The following is a 19,495-nucleotide window of genomic DNA, read 5'->3' on the forward strand; positions in this document are numbered from 1 at the left end:
TATTTTAATTAAAATGTAAAATTAACTAAGTACACCCTATGGAACTACCAAAAATACCCCTGGTACACCCTAATACTTATAGCATTATTTTATAGTTGATTTTCATATTGATTTTTTTAATAGTGTTTATAAATCTTTGACTTTTCATATGGATGTATGCTTCTACTAAAACTGTTGACACTTTTTTTGCAATTCCAAGTTCTTGCAATCACCACCTCTTTCGTTAATAGTGATTTTTTTATGCATGTTTCAGTTATATACTACTATACTACTGTGAAATTTATTTGTTCTCAACTTTCCCAACCTCTCTAGATGGACTATTCGTAGTTGGAAACCAATAATTTGTATGTTGTATGTGAATTTACTGGTGTAAAGTGAATAAGAACAAGTGAAAACTGATACAACTAGAATCTACTGTCATGGGGAAGCTAGGATCTCCTCCCTTCGATAAAGAACCAGTCTTTGTGCTCATCAATATCTCTCATTTATGCACACAGAGACACTGAAAAACTCCATTGAAATTTCAGGCATATCATCTCTGGTTTGCTCTCCACCTCTTATTGTTTGTTACCTCTAAATACAGGAAAAATATTTGAGAAAGCTCTCCGGATAAGAATGCCAATACACATTTTGTTGGGATTCAAGATCGTATCATGTTGCTTTTATTTTGATACATGCTACATAAAACTGGAATAATATCTCTGCAATGTACTAATAAAAGGCCAATTCATTTGTGTCCTTCCAAAATTGTTTTCTAATGGCTTGTTCTAAGCCCCACATTGAGGTGGACGTGCACGAATAACAAGACTTTTTGCCCCAAAACTAGTGCTCTAAGGTGTACTTTCGGTATCCACTATGAACATAAAAAAGGGAAATGTAGGTTAATTTAATGGTTGCATGGGTAGGGCCTACTAGGTTAAAAGTGATGGTTTTTTTGGGTCTTTTAGTATTTGAATTAAGAATGGGGCGATTTAAATTAATCAGGCATATAATTTTTGAAGTTAAAGATGAGGTATGGGTTATGGTTTGAAGGCAACATGGGAGGAGAAGTGGAGAGTTGTACAAGCTATATGCGTTAAGGGTAGGGTTCATCATTGGGTAGGGTCAGCCTGAAATTTGTGTTCAGGCCGAGATTCACAGGCTTTTTAAATTTTTTGGGCCGGGCCAAGGTTTTAAATGTCAAGGCCCAAGCCCACATATTGAGTTGGACCTAAAACTCGTCAATGGACCAAGCCAAGCCAGCCTAGTCCAAATTTACTGGGCTTTGACTGAGCCAGACTTTAAGAAGGAGAGAGAAAATAACGAACTCGGCTAGACTTTTATAGAAAATTTAAAGCTCGGGCCCACCCTGTGAGCTAGGCTATCTCAAACCCACCAGGGCGGGCTCGACTTATTAGGCCAGGCCAAATGAGCTTATTATGTTTTTTTTTTTTTTTTTCCTCCCCTAAACTTGCAGATCATGTTACCAATGCCCCTTAAAATTTTGGTTAAATCCCACTTTACCCCCCAAACTGAAAATGACTCACTGTCATCCCTTAACCGAGGTTTGGTGACCCACTTTGCCCCATGTCATCAACTTCATCCAAAAGTTTGTTAACTGTGATGAGTGACAAGGTGTTTTGTAATTTCGTACACATAGATGAGTATCCATCAACTAGGTGAGTGACGTGGCAAGTGAAGCCCACCTCCACATAAACTTAAAAATTAATAAAAAATAAAATAACAAAAATTTAGAAAAAGTAACCAAAAAAACACACGAATCCAACCCCTCTCTCTCTCTCTCTCTCTCTCTCTCTCTCTCTCTCGCCTTCGCTACACAAACAGAACCCAACCCCAAAAACTAATCAGCCCCAACTAATCACTTGCACCCACCCCTACCCCATAATTACAAAGCCACCCAAACAACCACCGTTGTCCCTAGATTTACTCAGCCACCCAAAACACAATTCTACTGGGTTAGGTAGGCTTTGAAGGACTTCTCAACCCACCTCCTTTATGCCAACGCCTCTTTCTCTCTCTCTCTCTCTCTCCCCAAAAGACTGAACCCATCCAAATTCAAAGAGAAACAAAATCAAAATTCATTCTTATTGAAATAACCCAAATTTAATTAACCCCAATGATTCATTAATGAATAAGGAAAAAAAAAAAAAAGCCAAACCCATATGCTATTACTTCTTATTTTTACCATAATAAAAAGGAAGGAAAATGACTTATGCCTCAAGAACACAAATCATAAATAAATTAATTAATTAAAAAAAGAAAAGAGATCTTCAGTGTAGGAGGGGTTGCAGAGAGAGATATTGATGGTGGTGAGGGTCGGATCTTGGGTGGGGAGATCGCCGAGTATAGTCTGATATGGGTCCTTGAGATGAGAGAAAGAGAGAGAGAGTGTGTGTGTGTGTGTGGCGGTGGTGGGGTGTATGCGGAGGAGAGAAAGAAAGGAGGTGGTGGTGATTTCAGATGGTTGAGAGAGAAAGAAATGGTCTCTTATTGCGATCCCTACCTAGTCTAGGACGTCATGAATCTGGGCTCCAAGTATTAGAGAGGGTATGTAGCTACCAAGGAGAGGGAGGAGCTGGTGGGGTCGACGCCCAAGATAACTTCGCCTACCGCCGCTTCCTATCTCTTGATCTCCACCACAACTCCGAGCTCGGGGAATTGTGGTATTGGTGCTGTGGAGATGATGATGGAGGGATGGGATGGGTGGGTGAGAGTTGGTGCGGCGGTTGGGGGATGGGGAAGGTCCCCAAACACAAACCAACGAACTTCCAAGGCTATAGAAACAGGGGAAGGTCCCCAAACATCAGAATGAACTAAATCAAATGGCATAAGCCGTTTATTATAACTTGGAGGGTAGGATACCTAATGACTCTTAGCTAAAATACAAGTCTGACATTGGAAAGTAAACTCGTTGATACCACTAAATAATTCAGGAAACAAATGCCGTAGATATCCAAATGAGGCACGACCAAATTGGCAATGTAGCAACTAAATTCGACGATGCTAAGAAGTTTCAACTCTACCAGCACGAAGAACTCGACTAGTTGCCACATCATCCACATAATAAACCCTCCTTTTATTACCACGGCCAAAGATCTCCCGAGTCTAGATATCCTATAGTAAGACAAAAGATGGATACATCAGTACAACGCAGTTTAACTGCTCAGTAACTTGTGCCATAGATAATAAATTACTAGACAAAGAGCAATGCAGGTGTCAAGAGTACAGAACTAGCCCCTGTGATAGGAGCAGCAGCATTATTAGCAGTCAGAACATGATCACGATGAGGCAGAAGAGTAGTAGAGAATAAAGTAGAATTATACATCATATGGTCAGTAGCTCCTGAATCAATAATCCAACTTATATCACGTGTATCATAGGCATGGAAAGCCCTACCAAAGTTACCTGGCGGCGATGGTGTAGGAGTGCTTGAGATCACAATCATGGCCGGAGCAGGTTTAGTAGTAAGCTGGCCGTGCCTAGTGGTGACATCAGCCACAGAAGTGGCGACAACAGCCACATGAGCTTTATTGTTCAGTTGTTCCTTTTTTAAACGCCTCCATTCCTTCTCCCAATCTAGTACCCCGTGCAATGCCCAACAGGTGTCAATAGTATGTTTCTTTTCACCACAATGATCACACTTTAGTTTGCTTTTTTACAGAAGTCAGGTGACAAGGTAGAACAGTAGAAGAGCCAAACCCTGTAGGCCGAGAAACGAGAGCAGTGTTTTTGGAAGCAAACACAATAGTAGGTTCCCAAATCTTGGTGCTGGATCCAAGCATAGTAATCTAGCGTTGAGCCTCTTGACAGACCATCAAAAATACATTTTCGAACCTTGTCATAAGTATCATCAAGGCCAGCCAAAAAATCGTACGCATGATTTACCATAACAGCAGCTTGAAAAATATTTATATCATCAGCACACTTCATCTGAAAATGGCGTCTCTTGTCCAATTTAAACCATATTGCCTTAAGATTCAGTGAAATAAATAGATACATGAAGACCCTCTTGCTTGAGATGGGTAGCTTGACAATGCAGCTCATAAAGCTGGGATATGTCAGAGCCATCATAAAACATCTAATTAACCGCATCCCAGATTTCCTTAGCAATAGGTATAGTATAAACATATTCAACAAACTGGGTTCCATAGTTCGCAACATCCAACTTTTCACAATAGCATCAATAATTTTTCACTTCCCAAATTGTGGGTCTTGGGAATCAAGGGCATCAGTGTCACCAGTTAGGTAATCCAATTTGCCTTGTGTAGTAGAATGGAGTTCGATCATCAAAGCCCATATCTTATAGCTGGATCCATTCAATTTGAATCTCATGCGTAGATTGGGGGACGATTCAGTATGAACCGTCATAATAAGTGTAGAAGAAGAAGATTCCATGACATCCAGCATGGTGATAGATGGCGACGACAATAGAAGATCAGGTGGTGACAACGACAGTAAGAGATATGAGACGACGCAAGCTTAGGTGTATAGGCAGCATAGGTTTGGGTGTATAGGCTAGTGCAACGGAAATAGTTTTTTTTTTTAAAAAAAAAAAATTTAGGATTAGGTTTTTGATGTTGTAGAAACGGATCGGAACCCACTCTGATACCAACTCAAAAGTAATTAGGGTTTAAACTGATATGTATATTCTTCTCTCAATGAGGGATAAATATATACTATATACAAAGTGGGTACAAATAGGAAATATGTATAAAATCTCCTAATTCTACTCAAATTAGATAAGTACAATAAAATATAAATTCTATTCTTAATTCGAACAAATTCTATTCCTAATTGACTTTGACTCACGCCAACATGAAATACTCTGCATGTGACTACTATGGTGAGGACATCTACAAGTTTATCTTCAGATTTAATAAATAGTACCTCAATGATCTTTGCCTCGAATTTCTCCTTGATAAAATGTCTGTCAACTTCAACATGCTTGGTTTTATCATGTTGCACTGGATTATGTGTGATTTCTATTGCGGCTTTACTATCAAAATTGAGTTGCATGGCATTAGGTTTGAACACCAATTCCTCCCACAAATTTCTTATCCAGAGTAGCTTATATACTCTATGTGCATACCTTGATATTCTGCTTCAGCACTTGATCTTGACACCACTTTCTGTTTTTTACTTCGTCAAGAAACTAGATTGCCTCCTATAATGTAAAGTATCCAGATGTAGATCACCTGTCAGTAACAGAACCTGCCCAGTCTGCATCAGTGTGACCCTCAACATCTAGATGCCCATGTTGTGAGAACATCAATCCTCTTCCAAAAGCTGACTTCAACTATCTCAGAATTCGATCTACAGCATCCATGTGGACTTTACTTGGTGCATGCATGAACTAACTCACCACACTTACGATATATGCTATATTAGGTCTAGTGTGTCCTAAATATATTAACTTAGCCACAGAGACGTGGTTCGAGATTTGGTGTAGATGACATGGTGAGAAGAGTCGTCAATGTCTAAAATTGAGTTTGATATTGAAGAGTGATGGATGGTGTTCTATTTATGAGGTAAACAACACAACAAAGAGCCTCCCCCCAAAAATGATGGCGTATACGAGCCTCAAATAAAGAGGCACGAACAACTTCCAAGAGATGACAATTCTTACGCTTTGCAACACCATTATGTTGTGATGTATACGCACATGTGGTTTGATGAACAATACCATGTTGGCTCAAAAAATTATGTGAGTCATGGTTGACATACTCTCCTCCATTATTAGACCAAAGTGTTGTGATTTTCTTGTCAAACTGAGTAGCAACATATTGATGAAATTACTTGAATTTTGCGGTGACTTCACTTTTTTTGCTTTAAGGGAAAAACCCATGTCATCCCGGTGCAATCATCAGTAAATGTCTAAAACCACTAATAGTGGGAACTCTGGACGGTCCCCAAACAACAAAGTGGATAATCATGAAAGGCATAGAACTTTTATTCAATCTTAATGGGTAAGAAATATGATGGCTTTTTGCCAAAATGCAAGTTTTACAATGAAAGTCTGATTCAACAAACTTGGAAAACAAATATGGAAATAAAAGTTTCATATAACCAAAAGAAGCATGCCCTAATCGTCTATGTCATAGCCAAAATTTCTTCATCCTTATAGACTCGTCTCCTCCCACATGATGTGCATGACTCAATCTCTTACTGTCGTCTTCTGTCAAGTCCAGATAATACAACTTTCCCCTCCTAGTACCACATCCAATCACGGCCCTGGTGAGAAGATCCTGAAACAAACAATACAATGGCCAAAAACACACGGTATAATTAAGGGAATAAATGCTTTGAAGAACAGATAACAAGTCATAGTCGAGTAAATTGACAACTAAGACATGATCAAGACTTAATATGGATGTAAGGGATAAAGACCCTTCTCCCATTACTTGGGAGGTGGTTCTATTGGCACTGTAATATGTGTTTGGATTGATGGTTTGGTAGAGTACAACTCAGTAAAACTAGATGTCATGTGATTAGTAGCGCCAATGTCAATAATCCATGATCCATTACAAGTAAGGGAAGATGTGCAAGAGGTACTTGAGGTGGCCAAGGCCTTGAAGCCAGATGTACCTGATGGAAGTTTTGATGCAGTCTCTTGGGATGACTCAGCGGATGCAAATGAAGCTCTAGTCGAATCTTTCTTTCACTCTTTGTGAAACCATCCTTTTGGATAACCAATAATCCCATAACAGCCCTTAATTGTGTGGTTATCTAAACCACATTTGGTACACTTCATTGGAGGCCGGTTATGAGTAGGGTCGGCACTGTGATTGTGCGGCCGAGATTGCTTAGACCTGGCAGCAACCAAGGATGTGGCGTCGGAGGTTACACTAGCTTCAGACATGGTTCCCTGTACTCTCTCTTTTATATGTGCATATGTTGCCTCAAGTTCAGGTTCAGGCTCCATCTTCAAAATCTCTCTTCGGATTTGATCGAAATTATTGTCAAAACTTGCAAGAAATATATAAAGTCAAAGACGATCAATCTCTTTGCGTCTAGTTTCAATGTCTTTTGGATGCTCCATATTGCTTGGACTTAATTTATCAAGCTCCTGAAAAATTTCAATGAGCTCACTGTAGTATTTAGCAACTGATGCAGCATTATGCTTCATTGTGAATAACCTTCTATGAAGGTCATAAATCTTGGCTTCATCAACACCATCTGAATAGGTTTGCTTGATTGCATCCTAGACTTGCTTTTCTGTGTCATAACGGATAAACCATTTAATCTAATTAGGTTGCATTGCGTCGAATAACCAACTCTTGACTTGGCAATCCGATGCACGCCATTTATTAAATGTGGAATCTGTGGCTGCAAGCTGGGTAATACCACAGGTCAAATGGCTATGTTTTTCTCGCCCAGTTATCTTCATCTCTATGACTTGATGCCATAGAGAATAATTATTCTCAACTAGTTTGATTCCTGCCGAGAAGTTGGAGGTGTCACTCTGCAAAGTGACGATTTGTGTGGTAGTGTTGAAGCCTCGTGACACCAAGGATTGATTGGTGTTTGCTGATCCGTCATCGTTGGCCATGATATTGGCTTACAAGTAATGAGAAAAAGACAAAAAAATATTGGGCTGAGGGAAAAGCAAAGAGAACGGTGGAAATTGATTTGCAAAGGATGAGAATAAAACAAAAAAGTGATTTGACTAGAGGGAAGGTAAAATTGAATTGGTTTGTGATATGGAATATGGGCTGGTGCCGGGTTGTCTACTTGTTGAATGACGTGAACAATGATCTGAATGTTTGGAGTGAAGGTTTTTGCTGGGTTTGTATGACGGTTGCTGTTGCGGAAGCTTTTGTTAGGGTTATGTCAAGGGGCAGTTATGATCGACTGCTCTGATACCATCTTAAATTGTGTGAAATATATCGTTCATTTCAAAAAATTGAAACCCTTCTTATTGGATGATCATGAGACTTCTCAAAAATCTAATATTTCATTGATATGTCAATGTACAACAATATATATATATATATAGCTTAGGAAACTATTCTAGAAATGTAATTATGAGCCTATAATCTTGTAGAATCAAATAGTTGACTTAGACTAATTAAGAATGTGCAGCTTATTTAACACTCCCCCTCAAGTTAGAGCATGTATGTCGTCAATGCTCAACTTGCTAAGTGAACTGTTAAATATTCTGTATGTGACTACTTTGATGAGGATATCTACAAGTTGATCTTCAAATTTAACAAATGGTACCTCAATGATCTTTGCCTCGAGTTTCTCCATGATGAAATGTCTGTCAACTTCACTTCTCAACATTGATAACATTGATAGAAGATTACTTGCTGAAGGACTTGAAATTATTAACCCCAACACTCGAACTTAGGAAATATATCCATTACCAAATTCATTTTTCCACCAACCAAACGCAGCCTAATTGTGAAAAGGTTAGTAAAACTTGCACTTCACCGATTTGAGTTAGAGACGCAAGCTCCGAGTCGTCTGGCCTTAATTTTACTTTTCCAAACTAAATGACAGTTGACATAACCAGTACAACCATGTGAGCTTCAAATGATTAATGTTTCATGGACTAAGACAAAGTCAACAAAAGTGGTCATATATCCTAAAGACGACGGTATTATCTACAATAGGAAATGAATCTGATTATTATATATTTATATTGCTGCCAGCCATTGTCATGGAATAATAGCCTTACACGTTATGCTTGATATTATGCTGATAAACACTGTTTTATTAATTCAGACCAAAATAATTATTTAAAAAAACACTGTTTTATTATCAACTTGTGCAAGTTTGGTACTAATTAGTGACGTATGGATGTTGGTTGTACTGTCCTCGCCTATTAATTAATTATAGGTAGAATTGGATGTGAGTAACTAAGGCTTTTGTCAACAAGCATTTTATGGGTTATAAAAACAATAATTTATCATTTTAAAAATATTTTTTTTATTTGATTGATATCTAAGAAGGATTGCAGCACAACTAGTAGCCTATAATTGACCCCTTTTTTTCTTTTTCTAAATTTGACTTTATTAATTTTATGGCATTACTCAAATTAATATCAATCCACTTGGGATACTTTACTCAAATTGATATCGGAATTATTCACTTCATTTAAATAAATAAATAACTTATTTCCATTTCTCTATCAACCAGCTGTCAAAACCAGCCTAAAATGCAATTTCTTTTTTTAAAGAAACCAATAAAATTTTATTGAAAGAGTAAGTAACCAATACAAGGCAACTTTAGACTAAGGCTTAGAGTATTAAGGAAGTATCTCTACATATAAGGGTTTGATCGTCAGTCTCAAGTAATCTACCCTCTTCTCTGAAAGCGATTTAGAGTAATTGCATGGTATTACTGAAATATGAAATTAAAAATGGCACCAACAAACAAGTGGTAGTGGATCTCCACATTTTTTAATTGGGGTTTGTGTATAAATTTCCATATTCAATCTACATTCTTGTCTTTCTCATGAAATTCTAGCAAGTCTTAAACTCTAATGTTTCCTTTTTATCATAACCAACCAAATAATTGTCTTTCCAACCCTATCATACAATTTCATCAACTTCTCATATCCTTTCCAACCCTATCATATAAATTTGCATCTCTTTAACTTGCTCTCCATTTGCCGAAACATCATGCTATATATATTTTGCCTCGCTCCAACCTCAGTCTCACTCAATTCATTACTAAAATTGCTCTATCATCATGTCTGTAGTGTTTTCATTGGTTGCTAGAATAAATTCAAAAGAAATGGAATCACAACTGCAATGGAAAGGTACAAATAAGAAAAAATATATATAGACTCGAGAGCTAGTAGGTAAAGTGTACATAATTAAAAATTGACGTAGCATATATTATAGGAATATCCATTCCTTTAATATTGTTTTCTTAATGAAATGGGTGTTCACATTTATTCTAGGTTCATTCCTAGAAACAAATGTCACTGTCAAATTATATATACTGCAAAGCTTATAGAGTGAACTTGAGATCTCTACTCTCTTGCTTATTTTTGGTTGAACTAGCTTCTATTTCTTTAGGTGACTAAACATAGATTATCGCTCGTACTAAAAAATATATATATATAATTTATTCGAATAATATAAACGGCTTCTCTTTTAGACAAAGTAAGAACGTTATGTATATGCCATGGTACAAACCTACGCGCTCTCCTTACCCACTATAAACTATTCTCCCCATCCCCCAAAATATTTCTGAAACCCAATCTTGTATATGCTAAAATACATAATTGGTCCACATTTAACGGCTTGAACTCATATGATTATGAGAACACAAGACGACATGCTAGGAGCTTTTAAAATAAATAAATTCTCATCCTAATATTCACGTTCATAAACAGTGTGCCCGTGCTCAAGTTGATGATAACTTTCTTTTTTCTTTTCATTTGTTTTCATGGGCAATTTTGAGGATGAGGACGAGGGATTTTGAGGGTGGTTGGGAATTAACATGCATTTGAGTTGGCATATAGGTTTGGAGTCACATTGCCACCTATCTAAAGATCCAAATTGTTCCAAGATTAATTAAAATGAATAAGGTGTCCTTTTAGTTGTCAACTTTTAGATGTCCAAATGCCTACGTATTTTTAGGCTGTCATGATCCTTCAAACCCTGAAGACATAAAGAAATATTTATCCAAGTTTCTTCCTAGGGTCCAATCTTTTTTGTGAAACCTATTAACCAATTTTGTGTAACTACTTTCCATGTGCTAGAACATGCCATAAAATAATGTCAGCTCTCTTCCACCCCCCCTATCTCCAACCTCAGAAGAAACCTGATATATATATATATATATATATAATATAGTTGCCAGAGTGTCTAAGCAAAGATCCAAGGACCACTGTTCTTTATTTTTAACAGCACCACTTTTCCTATATGCTTTTGTTTATGTCAATCTTGTACAACCATATAGAATTATATATTGTATAAAAAGGCAGCAGATTAAGCACCAACAGCAAATTAAAGAAAGAGACATGGAAGCTCGCAGTTGTATTGTTCTCTCAGCTTTTCTCATCCCTTTTCTGCTTGGAACAGCTTGTGCTCAACTTAGGACAGATTTCTACAAAGGCACATGTCCAAATGTTGAGTCCTTGGTCACCTCAGCTGTCAAAACCAAGTTCCAGCAGACCTTTGTGACTGCTCCAGCCACTCTAAGACTCTTCTTCCACGACTGCTTCGTTCGGGTCAGTAGTCAGTCCCGTTCGAATTCTAACTTTCGGTTTCGATACAATTGTTTTAGGCTCATCAGCTTTCCAACCAAGTTGGTGTGTGGTTAATTTAATGTACTGGATTTATTGTTACAGGGTTGTGATGCTTCGGTGTTGGTTCAATCACCGACGAATCAGGCGGAGAAGGATCATCCCGATAACCTTTCGCTAGCTGGAGATGGATTTGACACGGTGATCAAAGCCAAGGCAGCGGTTGATAGTGACCCTAACTGCAGAAACAAAGTTTCATGTGCAGATATTCTTGCTCTGGCAACTAGAGATGTTGTAAACCTGGTATGGAAATTCCTTTTTTTCCCGTTAGTTTCTCTTTTCAATTTAGTCTTTGTTGTCATCGAAGTTGGACAGAAGCCAAAGAAGCTTTTTGAATTTAAGCAGCCAATGACTGCGACATAAAGTTACGTCTGTAACTACTACCATTATGTAAATTATTTATATATATATATATATATTCGAATAATACTTTATGTTTTGTTGTTTCATGCAGGCTGGGGGACCATCTTATACAGTTGAATTGGGGAGGCGTGATGGAAGGGTATCTACCATTGCCAGTGTTCAAAGACGTCTTCCTCACCCTACTTTCAATCTCGACCAGCTTAACACCATGTTTAGCTCTCATGGTCTCACCCAAACTGACATGATCGCATTATCAGGTAGTCTTTTTTAATAATTGGCTTACGATTCATACGGTTTTTAAGTTTACGATTGTTTTGGTCTAAAATATCTAGACAGATTATATTGTCAAACTGTTAATTTGCGGTCTCATAAGAGAGCACTTCTATTATCCACGCATTCTTGAGGATTGTCTTGAGGTTTTTCTAACTTGTATGCTCTTGTAGGTGCACACACACTTGGCTTCTCTCATTGCAACCGCTTCTCAAATCGAATCTACAACTTCAGCCCCGCAAAGCGTATTGATCCAACACTGAATTCAGCATACGCATTGCAGCTCAGACAGATGTGCCCCACTAACGTGGATCCAAGAATCGCCATTAACATGGACCCAACCACACCCCGGACATTTGACAATGTCTACTTCCAGAACCTTCAGCAAGGAAAGGGTCTGTTCACCTCTGATCAGATACTATTTACAGATAAAAGAGCACAGGCCACCATCAACACATTTGCATCAAGCAATGCAGCCTTTAACCGGGCTTTTGTGCAAGCCATGACCAAGTTAGGCAGAGTTGGGGTTCTGACTGGAAATCAAGGTGAAATTCGGAGTGATTGCACCCGTCCAAACTAGAACAATGGAGTACCATTAGGATAGCTTCATCTGGATTTTACCTCCAAGCTATTTTTATAATGATTTAATTTTTTTCTGGAATTGTAAATTCTTGGAGTATCATAAATTGTTCGTATGATGCATGGTCAGGATGTTTGAGTTTCATTCATTCGAAGACTATACTAATACAATTAGCACACTGCTTCGTTGTGCAAGGAATGTTCAAGTTGCTCAAATAATACATTCTAGCAGTTGAATTAAACTGGAAGACTTGAACAGGTCTCATTAGAGCCATCCAAGTTTGAAGAGAATCAGTCGGATGATAAATTGATAATTAATTATATATTACTGTAGGAGGGACTAGTATGCAAATAAATATTTTGAGAAAAATATATGGATGACCATCCTCATTCACTTCCTTATCAAACCTGTTTCTCTGAATTATTGTTCTGACTGGAATTATATTGAACAACCTAGTGGACTATGATATCCCATTTCTCATGGCCCATGCAGGCCTATTTTTGATATATATATATATATATATATATATATATATATATATATATATATTACAAATCATCTTTTGTTGCTGTCTTAAGTGATTAAGAATGTTTACCTGCTCTCTTCGAATCCTCCCCCAGCTTGTATAAAAAATAATAATAATAATCTCTTTTTGGTCTGCATTTTCTTCATCAATGGAGCTTTCATCACAATGTTGAACATTATAATTACAAAATTATATGAGTTTAAACACCAGTTGGTAACTGCCAAGACAATGACCACTTGCAACTTTAATTATGTTGAAGGGACCCCTGTAACGGCAAAGACAGACAGGGTTCTATTGATTGATCTACTCTAATTCTATTTACCTACAATTAAGCTGATTGATTGAATAGTCAATAGAATAAATTTTAGTGAGACTAGATCAATCAATTATCTTAATTGTAAGTAAGTAAAATATGGATAGTTAAAACAACAAGGTGTGGTGAGGTGGGCAAACTGTCACCTCCAGCTAGCGAGACCCGTTGGAAGCATTTTGTGGCCAGGAACAAGCCGAACCCCAAGCGAGAATTAATTCCACCCTTCAAGTGTGGGACACCTCGTGATATTTACCAAAAAAATAAAATATATAGATAGTTAAAGTAAAAACAGATCAATCAACATCTTCCTATTGAAGATAATTAATCATTTAGGTCTCATCAACAATTTCAAGGACTCAATTGCTCAAACTGGAGTTATTGCTTGGTGCAGGTGATCATACTGGTTAACATGAGCCATGAGTTTAGTATGGGCTTTCACAGGTGATCATATTGGTTAACATGAGCCTTGAGTTTAGTATGGGCTTTCACATTGATGGCATGAGTTCGGCAAAGGACATGGCCATATCCGCTTCAGGGAGGCTATAATGAAGGATAATAATGAGAAGTCTCTAATAGCCGTCCGATCAAGTGCTGAGTTATTATTTGACTGTTGGATTGAACCCCTTCCAATATAACCCCTCAACATAGCCTACCTGCTTATAAGAGTGTATTCTATTTAGATTTTAAAAGAATTTAAAGAAGTTTGAAAGTTCAGGTGTATTCAATCACGATTTTATAGAAGTCTATATAATTCTGAGTGTATTCAATTCAGACTTTTTAAACTCCATTCAAATTTGAATGTATTTAATCACGACTTTAAAAGACTTCATAAAAGTTTAAGTGTATTAAAAAAACTCATTGATTTTAAAGGAAATACAAAAGAGTTGAATTTCGTTGATTATAGACTAATTTTAGGCCATCAAAATCTTTGCTTCACCCCAAAGATTTTGATAGATGTATTATTTTTATTTTCAAGATATGATTTCACTTCTATTAACACCATCTCATCATGGCTATCACCACCACCGCAGCCGCCAACCCTAGCACCATCGCCGCCGCCGCTGCCACCTCCACCACCACCCTCACTACCACCCCCACCATCACCACCATCATCGTCATTGCCACTGCCACTAGCACTGGCACCACCTCCACCACCACCACCCTTACCCCCACCTCCACCACCCCTACTATCAGCCCCACCATCACCCCCACCGTCACCACCACCACAACCACTGCCAGCATCATCACCATCAATGCCACCATCTCTATCGCCACTCCCACCGCCACCACCACTACCACCCCTACCTCATCCACCACTACCTCCCCCACCATCACCCACAAACCACCATCGCCACCTTCATCACCATCACCACCACCGTCATCACCCCTAAATCCTTTGTTTTTTGAGTCCTATAAACTCCATTAAAATCAATATTAAAACTCTAACAAGCTCAGTTAAAATCTATACACGAATTCATTTAAAATCCATGTGGAATTTGTAGAATTCAGTCAAACTCAATTAAATTCAATTAAACTGACAGGACCCGAACCAAATTCCGCTTTGGAATGCGAGTCGAACCCTGTGCGTGTCCGACACTTGGCGAATGTCGGGCACAATTGACCTATTTGCCCTTTGAACTGCATTTTGACCTTGACTCCTGTCCAAAATTCGATAGAGTCTCCCCTATAATTTTCTCAATCCCAAAATTAACACCTGTCAAAACGAGCAATAATATCTACACAACCAACTGCCAGCACTTCAATAAACAAGCCAATAGTTCCATTCTCACTCTAGGGCAATATATTAGAGCAGTTCTAATAGTTTACAGAGAAGTGAATCTTTTTACAAACCAACACTTTTGTAACAATGAGACGCGGAAGGCAAGATGGCCCGGTGGTGGATTTCCTGTGCACGGTATAGCCTGGGGGCGCAAAACATTTGAAAATGTGAGTGGACAAAAATAAAGGTTCATAAAATATCCTAAGAATATACTAACCCCCATTGTAAAAACAACTAAATATGGAAATCTGAATATTCAACTGTATTTGAAAGAGGCTGAATTCAAGCATTCACTAATTATATACGTATATATATAATCACATTCAAAATCAATAAAACTTGCATGAAAACACTGTAATCAAACTTGCATAAAAGCAATATACTCAAACCTTGCATAAAAGCACTGCAATCAATTAAAACTACCACTCGGATGTACCCCTGTAATTCCGTCAATTCTCCTGGCAGGTCTCGGCGACACACAGTCTATCCGAGCAGCAAACTGGCAGGATACAGGGGACTATAGTCAGCCTGATCCGCTGGCAGGTCTCGGTAACACAAAGTCAACCCGAGCCGCAACTGGCAGGATTCAGGGGACCGTAGTCAGCCTGATTCGCAATCCTGGCAAGTCTCGGTGACACAAAGTCAACTCGAGCCGCAAATCCTGGCAGGTCTCGGGACACTAAGTCAAGCCGAGCCGCAAATCCTGGCACTCACGGTCCGAGCATCCCCAAAACTCGTGAGGCAAATGTCAAGTGCACTGACAAGACGGAGGGCAAACTAGATGTCCGTAGACATCTGCATAACTGAGGGTAATAACCATAGATGGGTACTCACGTTGGTTTAAAATATATAACATTTCTGAAAAATCTGCTGAAGAACTGAATTTTTATTAAATCAAGAACTCTGAGAAAATATAATATATAAATATTATAATATTTCTGAAAGATCTGATGAATAACTGAATGTTTATTAAGTCAAGAACTCTGCTATCATCAGAAATATAAGGTTTCTAAAAATCTGATAAATCTATGCATTTCTGTTAAATCTGAAATTGTACTGCCATTTTGTCTGATATAAATCTCAGACTCTGCTCTCTATAATTCTTTAGCATAGTTAACTAAGCAGTACAAAGATAAAGACATTTGGCTTCACAAACCATACTAGGAAAATTCACAATCAATTAAACTTATTCAAGATCAAATATTGAAATTCATTTATAAAATCATTTATAAAAGAAAAGTCCACTCACTCCTGGTCCGAGCTCGCTAGACCTCCTGAAGGTCTCTCCTGCAGGCCTGCCTGGTCTCGGGTGCCTTACTCGGAAAATTTGGAGAAGAATTGAGGGAGAACAAGTGACTTGAAGATCCGGTGAGCACCGTCGGTTCCAGCGCAATATCCGGCCGGCGGGGAACGGTCGGGGAAGGAAGAGGACGTCGTCCCGGTCGTTTTGGTACCGGCCCCGTCCACAGCCGTGGTCGGTGGCCGGAGATACGAAAGAGAGAAGGGACGGACGCGGGAGAGGGAGGGAGGTCGGCGCGAGGAGAGAGAAGGGGCTGGGCTGTTTTTATAATTCCAACTTTGAAATATTTACGGTTGTGCCACTGAGACTCTTTTGACCATAACTTTCTCGTTACAACTCCGATTCGGGCCCACTACGTGTCTATGAACTCATTTCACCGTGCTCTACGCAATGGCGCAAGTGGAATTGTCAAATTCCTTCTTGATCAAAAAGTCACCTTTTTCTTAATAAAATATTTCGAGGGCAAAATTGTCTTTTCGCAAAATAAAATATTCCTTAATTATGAATTTTAGGTTTGGGTTATTACATAAACTCCATCAACTTTATAACTCTTTTAAATTCATTTAAAATCTAAATTGAATACACCATCCTAAGACTCTTTGGTTTGTTTTTGGGCTTGAGCTCACCCCAGCACCCCAAAAAAAGAAAAATAATAATAACTCTCAAATTCTCAATTACCAATCCTGGTTTGCTTTATTGATTTAATGTTCTTTTAATTTAGGTTCTTCTAAATCTGTAAAGATCATATTTCCGTTCTTCAGGACCTGCAAGCAAATCTATAAAGATCATTTGTAAAGATTAGGGATAGGGATTGTGTTGCTAGGGACACCAAATGTGCCACATCCTTAATCTTTATTTTATTAAATTGTCATGGTTTCAAAAATACAAAATATAAATATGATTATACTTATGAACACATGTAATGTATTAAAAATAGTGGTGAGGATACACCTTGGGTTAAAAGTAATGAGCAAAAATATTTTTCATATTAAGGGGTAATTGAGTTTTTTTTTTTAACAAAAAATATATAATCTATTTAGTAAAAGGCAGAGAATGGTGAAACATTCAAAATACCATAAAATGCTCTTGGTTAATTCAAACATTAAGAATTGAAATTATTAGTTAAATGAGAATAATATGGTAAATTCATATTTTATTATACTAAAAAAAAATCAAATAATAAATCCTACTTTTATGAAACATAACTATCTATATTATATTTTCTTAATTCTAAAAATAAAATAAAAAATAAAAAATAAAACCAATTGGCACATACGTGAGCATGTGCCAACGGACTAGTGCATATGTCTGTATAAAGCCATTTAACATAACATCGCGGGTCTAAGTTCTGTTGTTAACGCTTATTACTTGGACTTTTTTGGGCCTGCGTGTCCTTGTGGCTCATCCCAATGTTAAACTGGACCTAAATACATGGATAGGCATAAGATAGTAAGATAGATGCCACCAAGGATAAAATTCTTTTGGACTTATTGAAGTACACAAGGTTGTACAGCTCAAAATTCTTTTTCATTTTTCTTTTCGTGGGTGACGAGAGGGATTAGAGGAAGCACAATGCAAAACGCTTGAAACCTGTCGGAGACTAAAATTAAGGGTAATTCAACTTCAATCATACTATTATAGAAGATGCATTTTGTGGTAGTGTTCTGTCGGTGATTTGTCTGGGAAATGCAAGATGCTGAAGTCTTCCTTGTGCAAGAACAAAAGATACCGCAATGTTCAACTAATAAGGCCAGCAAACCAAGTGAAAGGAAAAACTAGTTTCTACCATCTCACAGATGTAAGCTTACCAATCTTGAACTTAGGCAAGGAGCATTGGAATGCAGCAGCGTAAGTAACAAAGAAACAATCTTGTGTTCAACAGAATTACGAACTGGAGACCGTCAATTACCTCTGGCCAAGCAGATCTTCTACTTATTTTGATGGATCAAGGAGAAACCAACATACAAGCTGTGCTGCATGTTTCATTATTAATGGTAGAGGGGTGTTATATTCAATGGTTCAATAGGAATAGGAAGCAACTATGCTTCAATACTCCGCAAGAGCAGCATGGTGAATGGGGCCAAGGAGCCAATACAAAGACAAGGAATTAGCTATGTAAAAAGTGATTTAAGAGATAAACTTCTAAGTCCAAAGGCTACATTGCTTTTATATAATTTTCTCTTGTCTCTCGGATAATGGGGGAGGCTATGAATCTTATGATGGATAAGGAAACAGGAGCAATAACAACAAAACAATGCATCTTTTTATATACTGAGAAAGAGGCATCATATGGATTAGCAGTCAAAGACAAATACCAGGTGACAAATTGGAATTTAACGTGTTCTTAACTTGTCCCACCTTGGATTTACAGAAAATTGATATCTTGCAAGAGGCTCAATTATTGTCATTTCTATATTTCTGATTGGCTTATCTGTGATGTATCTCTTTCGAAAGTAACTATGATAACTTACGAAAATTCTTGCCGTGAGTTAGTCATAATCATCACTTTTATGTGCTTCAAAGAACTTTAGAATTATCTGACCCCAAAAAAAAAAAAAAAAAACCTTTAGAATTATTGTTTCTCTTTCATTCTCAGACCCAAAAAGGAATAGAAAATTCAGTCAAATGTCTAACTTCTTATAGTTGGAACTTCACCTTGTTCTGGACACTGTAGCAGGGTGGAGGCCACTTCCCTTCCCTCAATAAGCAACTTTTTCTTTGTTTGCAACTTTTTCTTTGTTTGCATAGACGCGAAAGAAGATAATGAACCAATGGACAGAAAGACGGAGTGAAAAAATGTTTGCAAATGTCCTATTTACACCGATGTAATGCGTGAGAATAGTATCTCAATTGTCCATTTATTAAGGTGACAACATAATTAGAATTTCAATAATGTAGATTTGCCAAGAAAGCGCACGCAAATTGAAGTATTAGTCCTATTTGAGCTTTAAACCATGGAAAAGCCAATGTGGCTGCTTTCTTTCCTGATCAAATGTTGCACTAGAGCTGCTCATGGGAGTTGTGGGATCACTGCAGTCTCCTCCTCTATCTGATTTGAATGAGGCAGGCGAATCAAGTTCCTTTTCTTTATGGATCAGCT

General features: G+C 37.8%; 2 protein-coding genes across 3 annotated transcripts in view; one reads left to right on the top strand and one right to left on the bottom strand.

Annotated features, from left to right (window-relative positions):
• Nucleotides 1-10,671: 10,671 nt before the first annotated feature.
• LOC117616573 (peroxidase 16-like) lies at nt 10,672-12,723 on the top strand. Its single transcript, XM_034345931.1, has 4 exons — nt 10,672-11,188; nt 11,309-11,506; nt 11,718-11,883; nt 12,070-12,723. The coding sequence occupies exons 1-4, from the start codon at nt 10,979-10,981 to the stop codon at nt 12,474-12,476; spliced, it is 981 nt and encodes a 326-aa protein (XP_034201822.1). The 5' UTR covers nt 10,672-10,978; the 3' UTR covers nt 12,477-12,723.
• A 6,457-nt stretch (nt 12,724-19,180) lies between these two features.
• The window catches only part of LOC117616661, a 12,194-nt gene continuing 11,879 nt past the window's right edge, over nt 19,181-19,495 (bottom strand). For both annotated transcript variants that reach the window (XM_034346044.1, XM_034346045.1), the window contains exon 4: nt 19,181-19,495. In XM_034346044.1, the coding sequence (XP_034201935.1) occupies nt 19,332-19,495 (164 nt within the window). In that variant the 3' untranslated portion in view covers nt 19,181-19,331.

Source organism: Prunus dulcis, chromosome 1, assembly GCF_902201215.1.
Source record: "Prunus dulcis chromosome 1, ALMONDv2, whole genome shotgun sequence".
Taxonomy (NCBI): Eukaryota; Viridiplantae; Streptophyta; class Magnoliopsida; order Rosales; family Rosaceae; genus Prunus; species Prunus dulcis.

Bases quoted from the DNA above. Each gene is read 5' to 3' on its own strand.
- LOC117616573 (XM_034345931.1), top strand. From the start codon at position 10,979: ATGGAAGCTCGCAGTTGTATTGTTCTCTCAGCTTTTCTCATCCCTTTT. The intron at 11,189-11,308 runs GTCAGTAGTCAG...TTATTGTTACAG, and splicing joins TCCACGACTGCTTCGTTCGG to GGTTGTGATGCTTCGGTGTT. The intron at 11,507-11,717 runs GTATGGAAATTC...TGTTTCATGCAG, and splicing joins CTAGAGATGTTGTAAACCTG to GCTGGGGGACCATCTTATAC.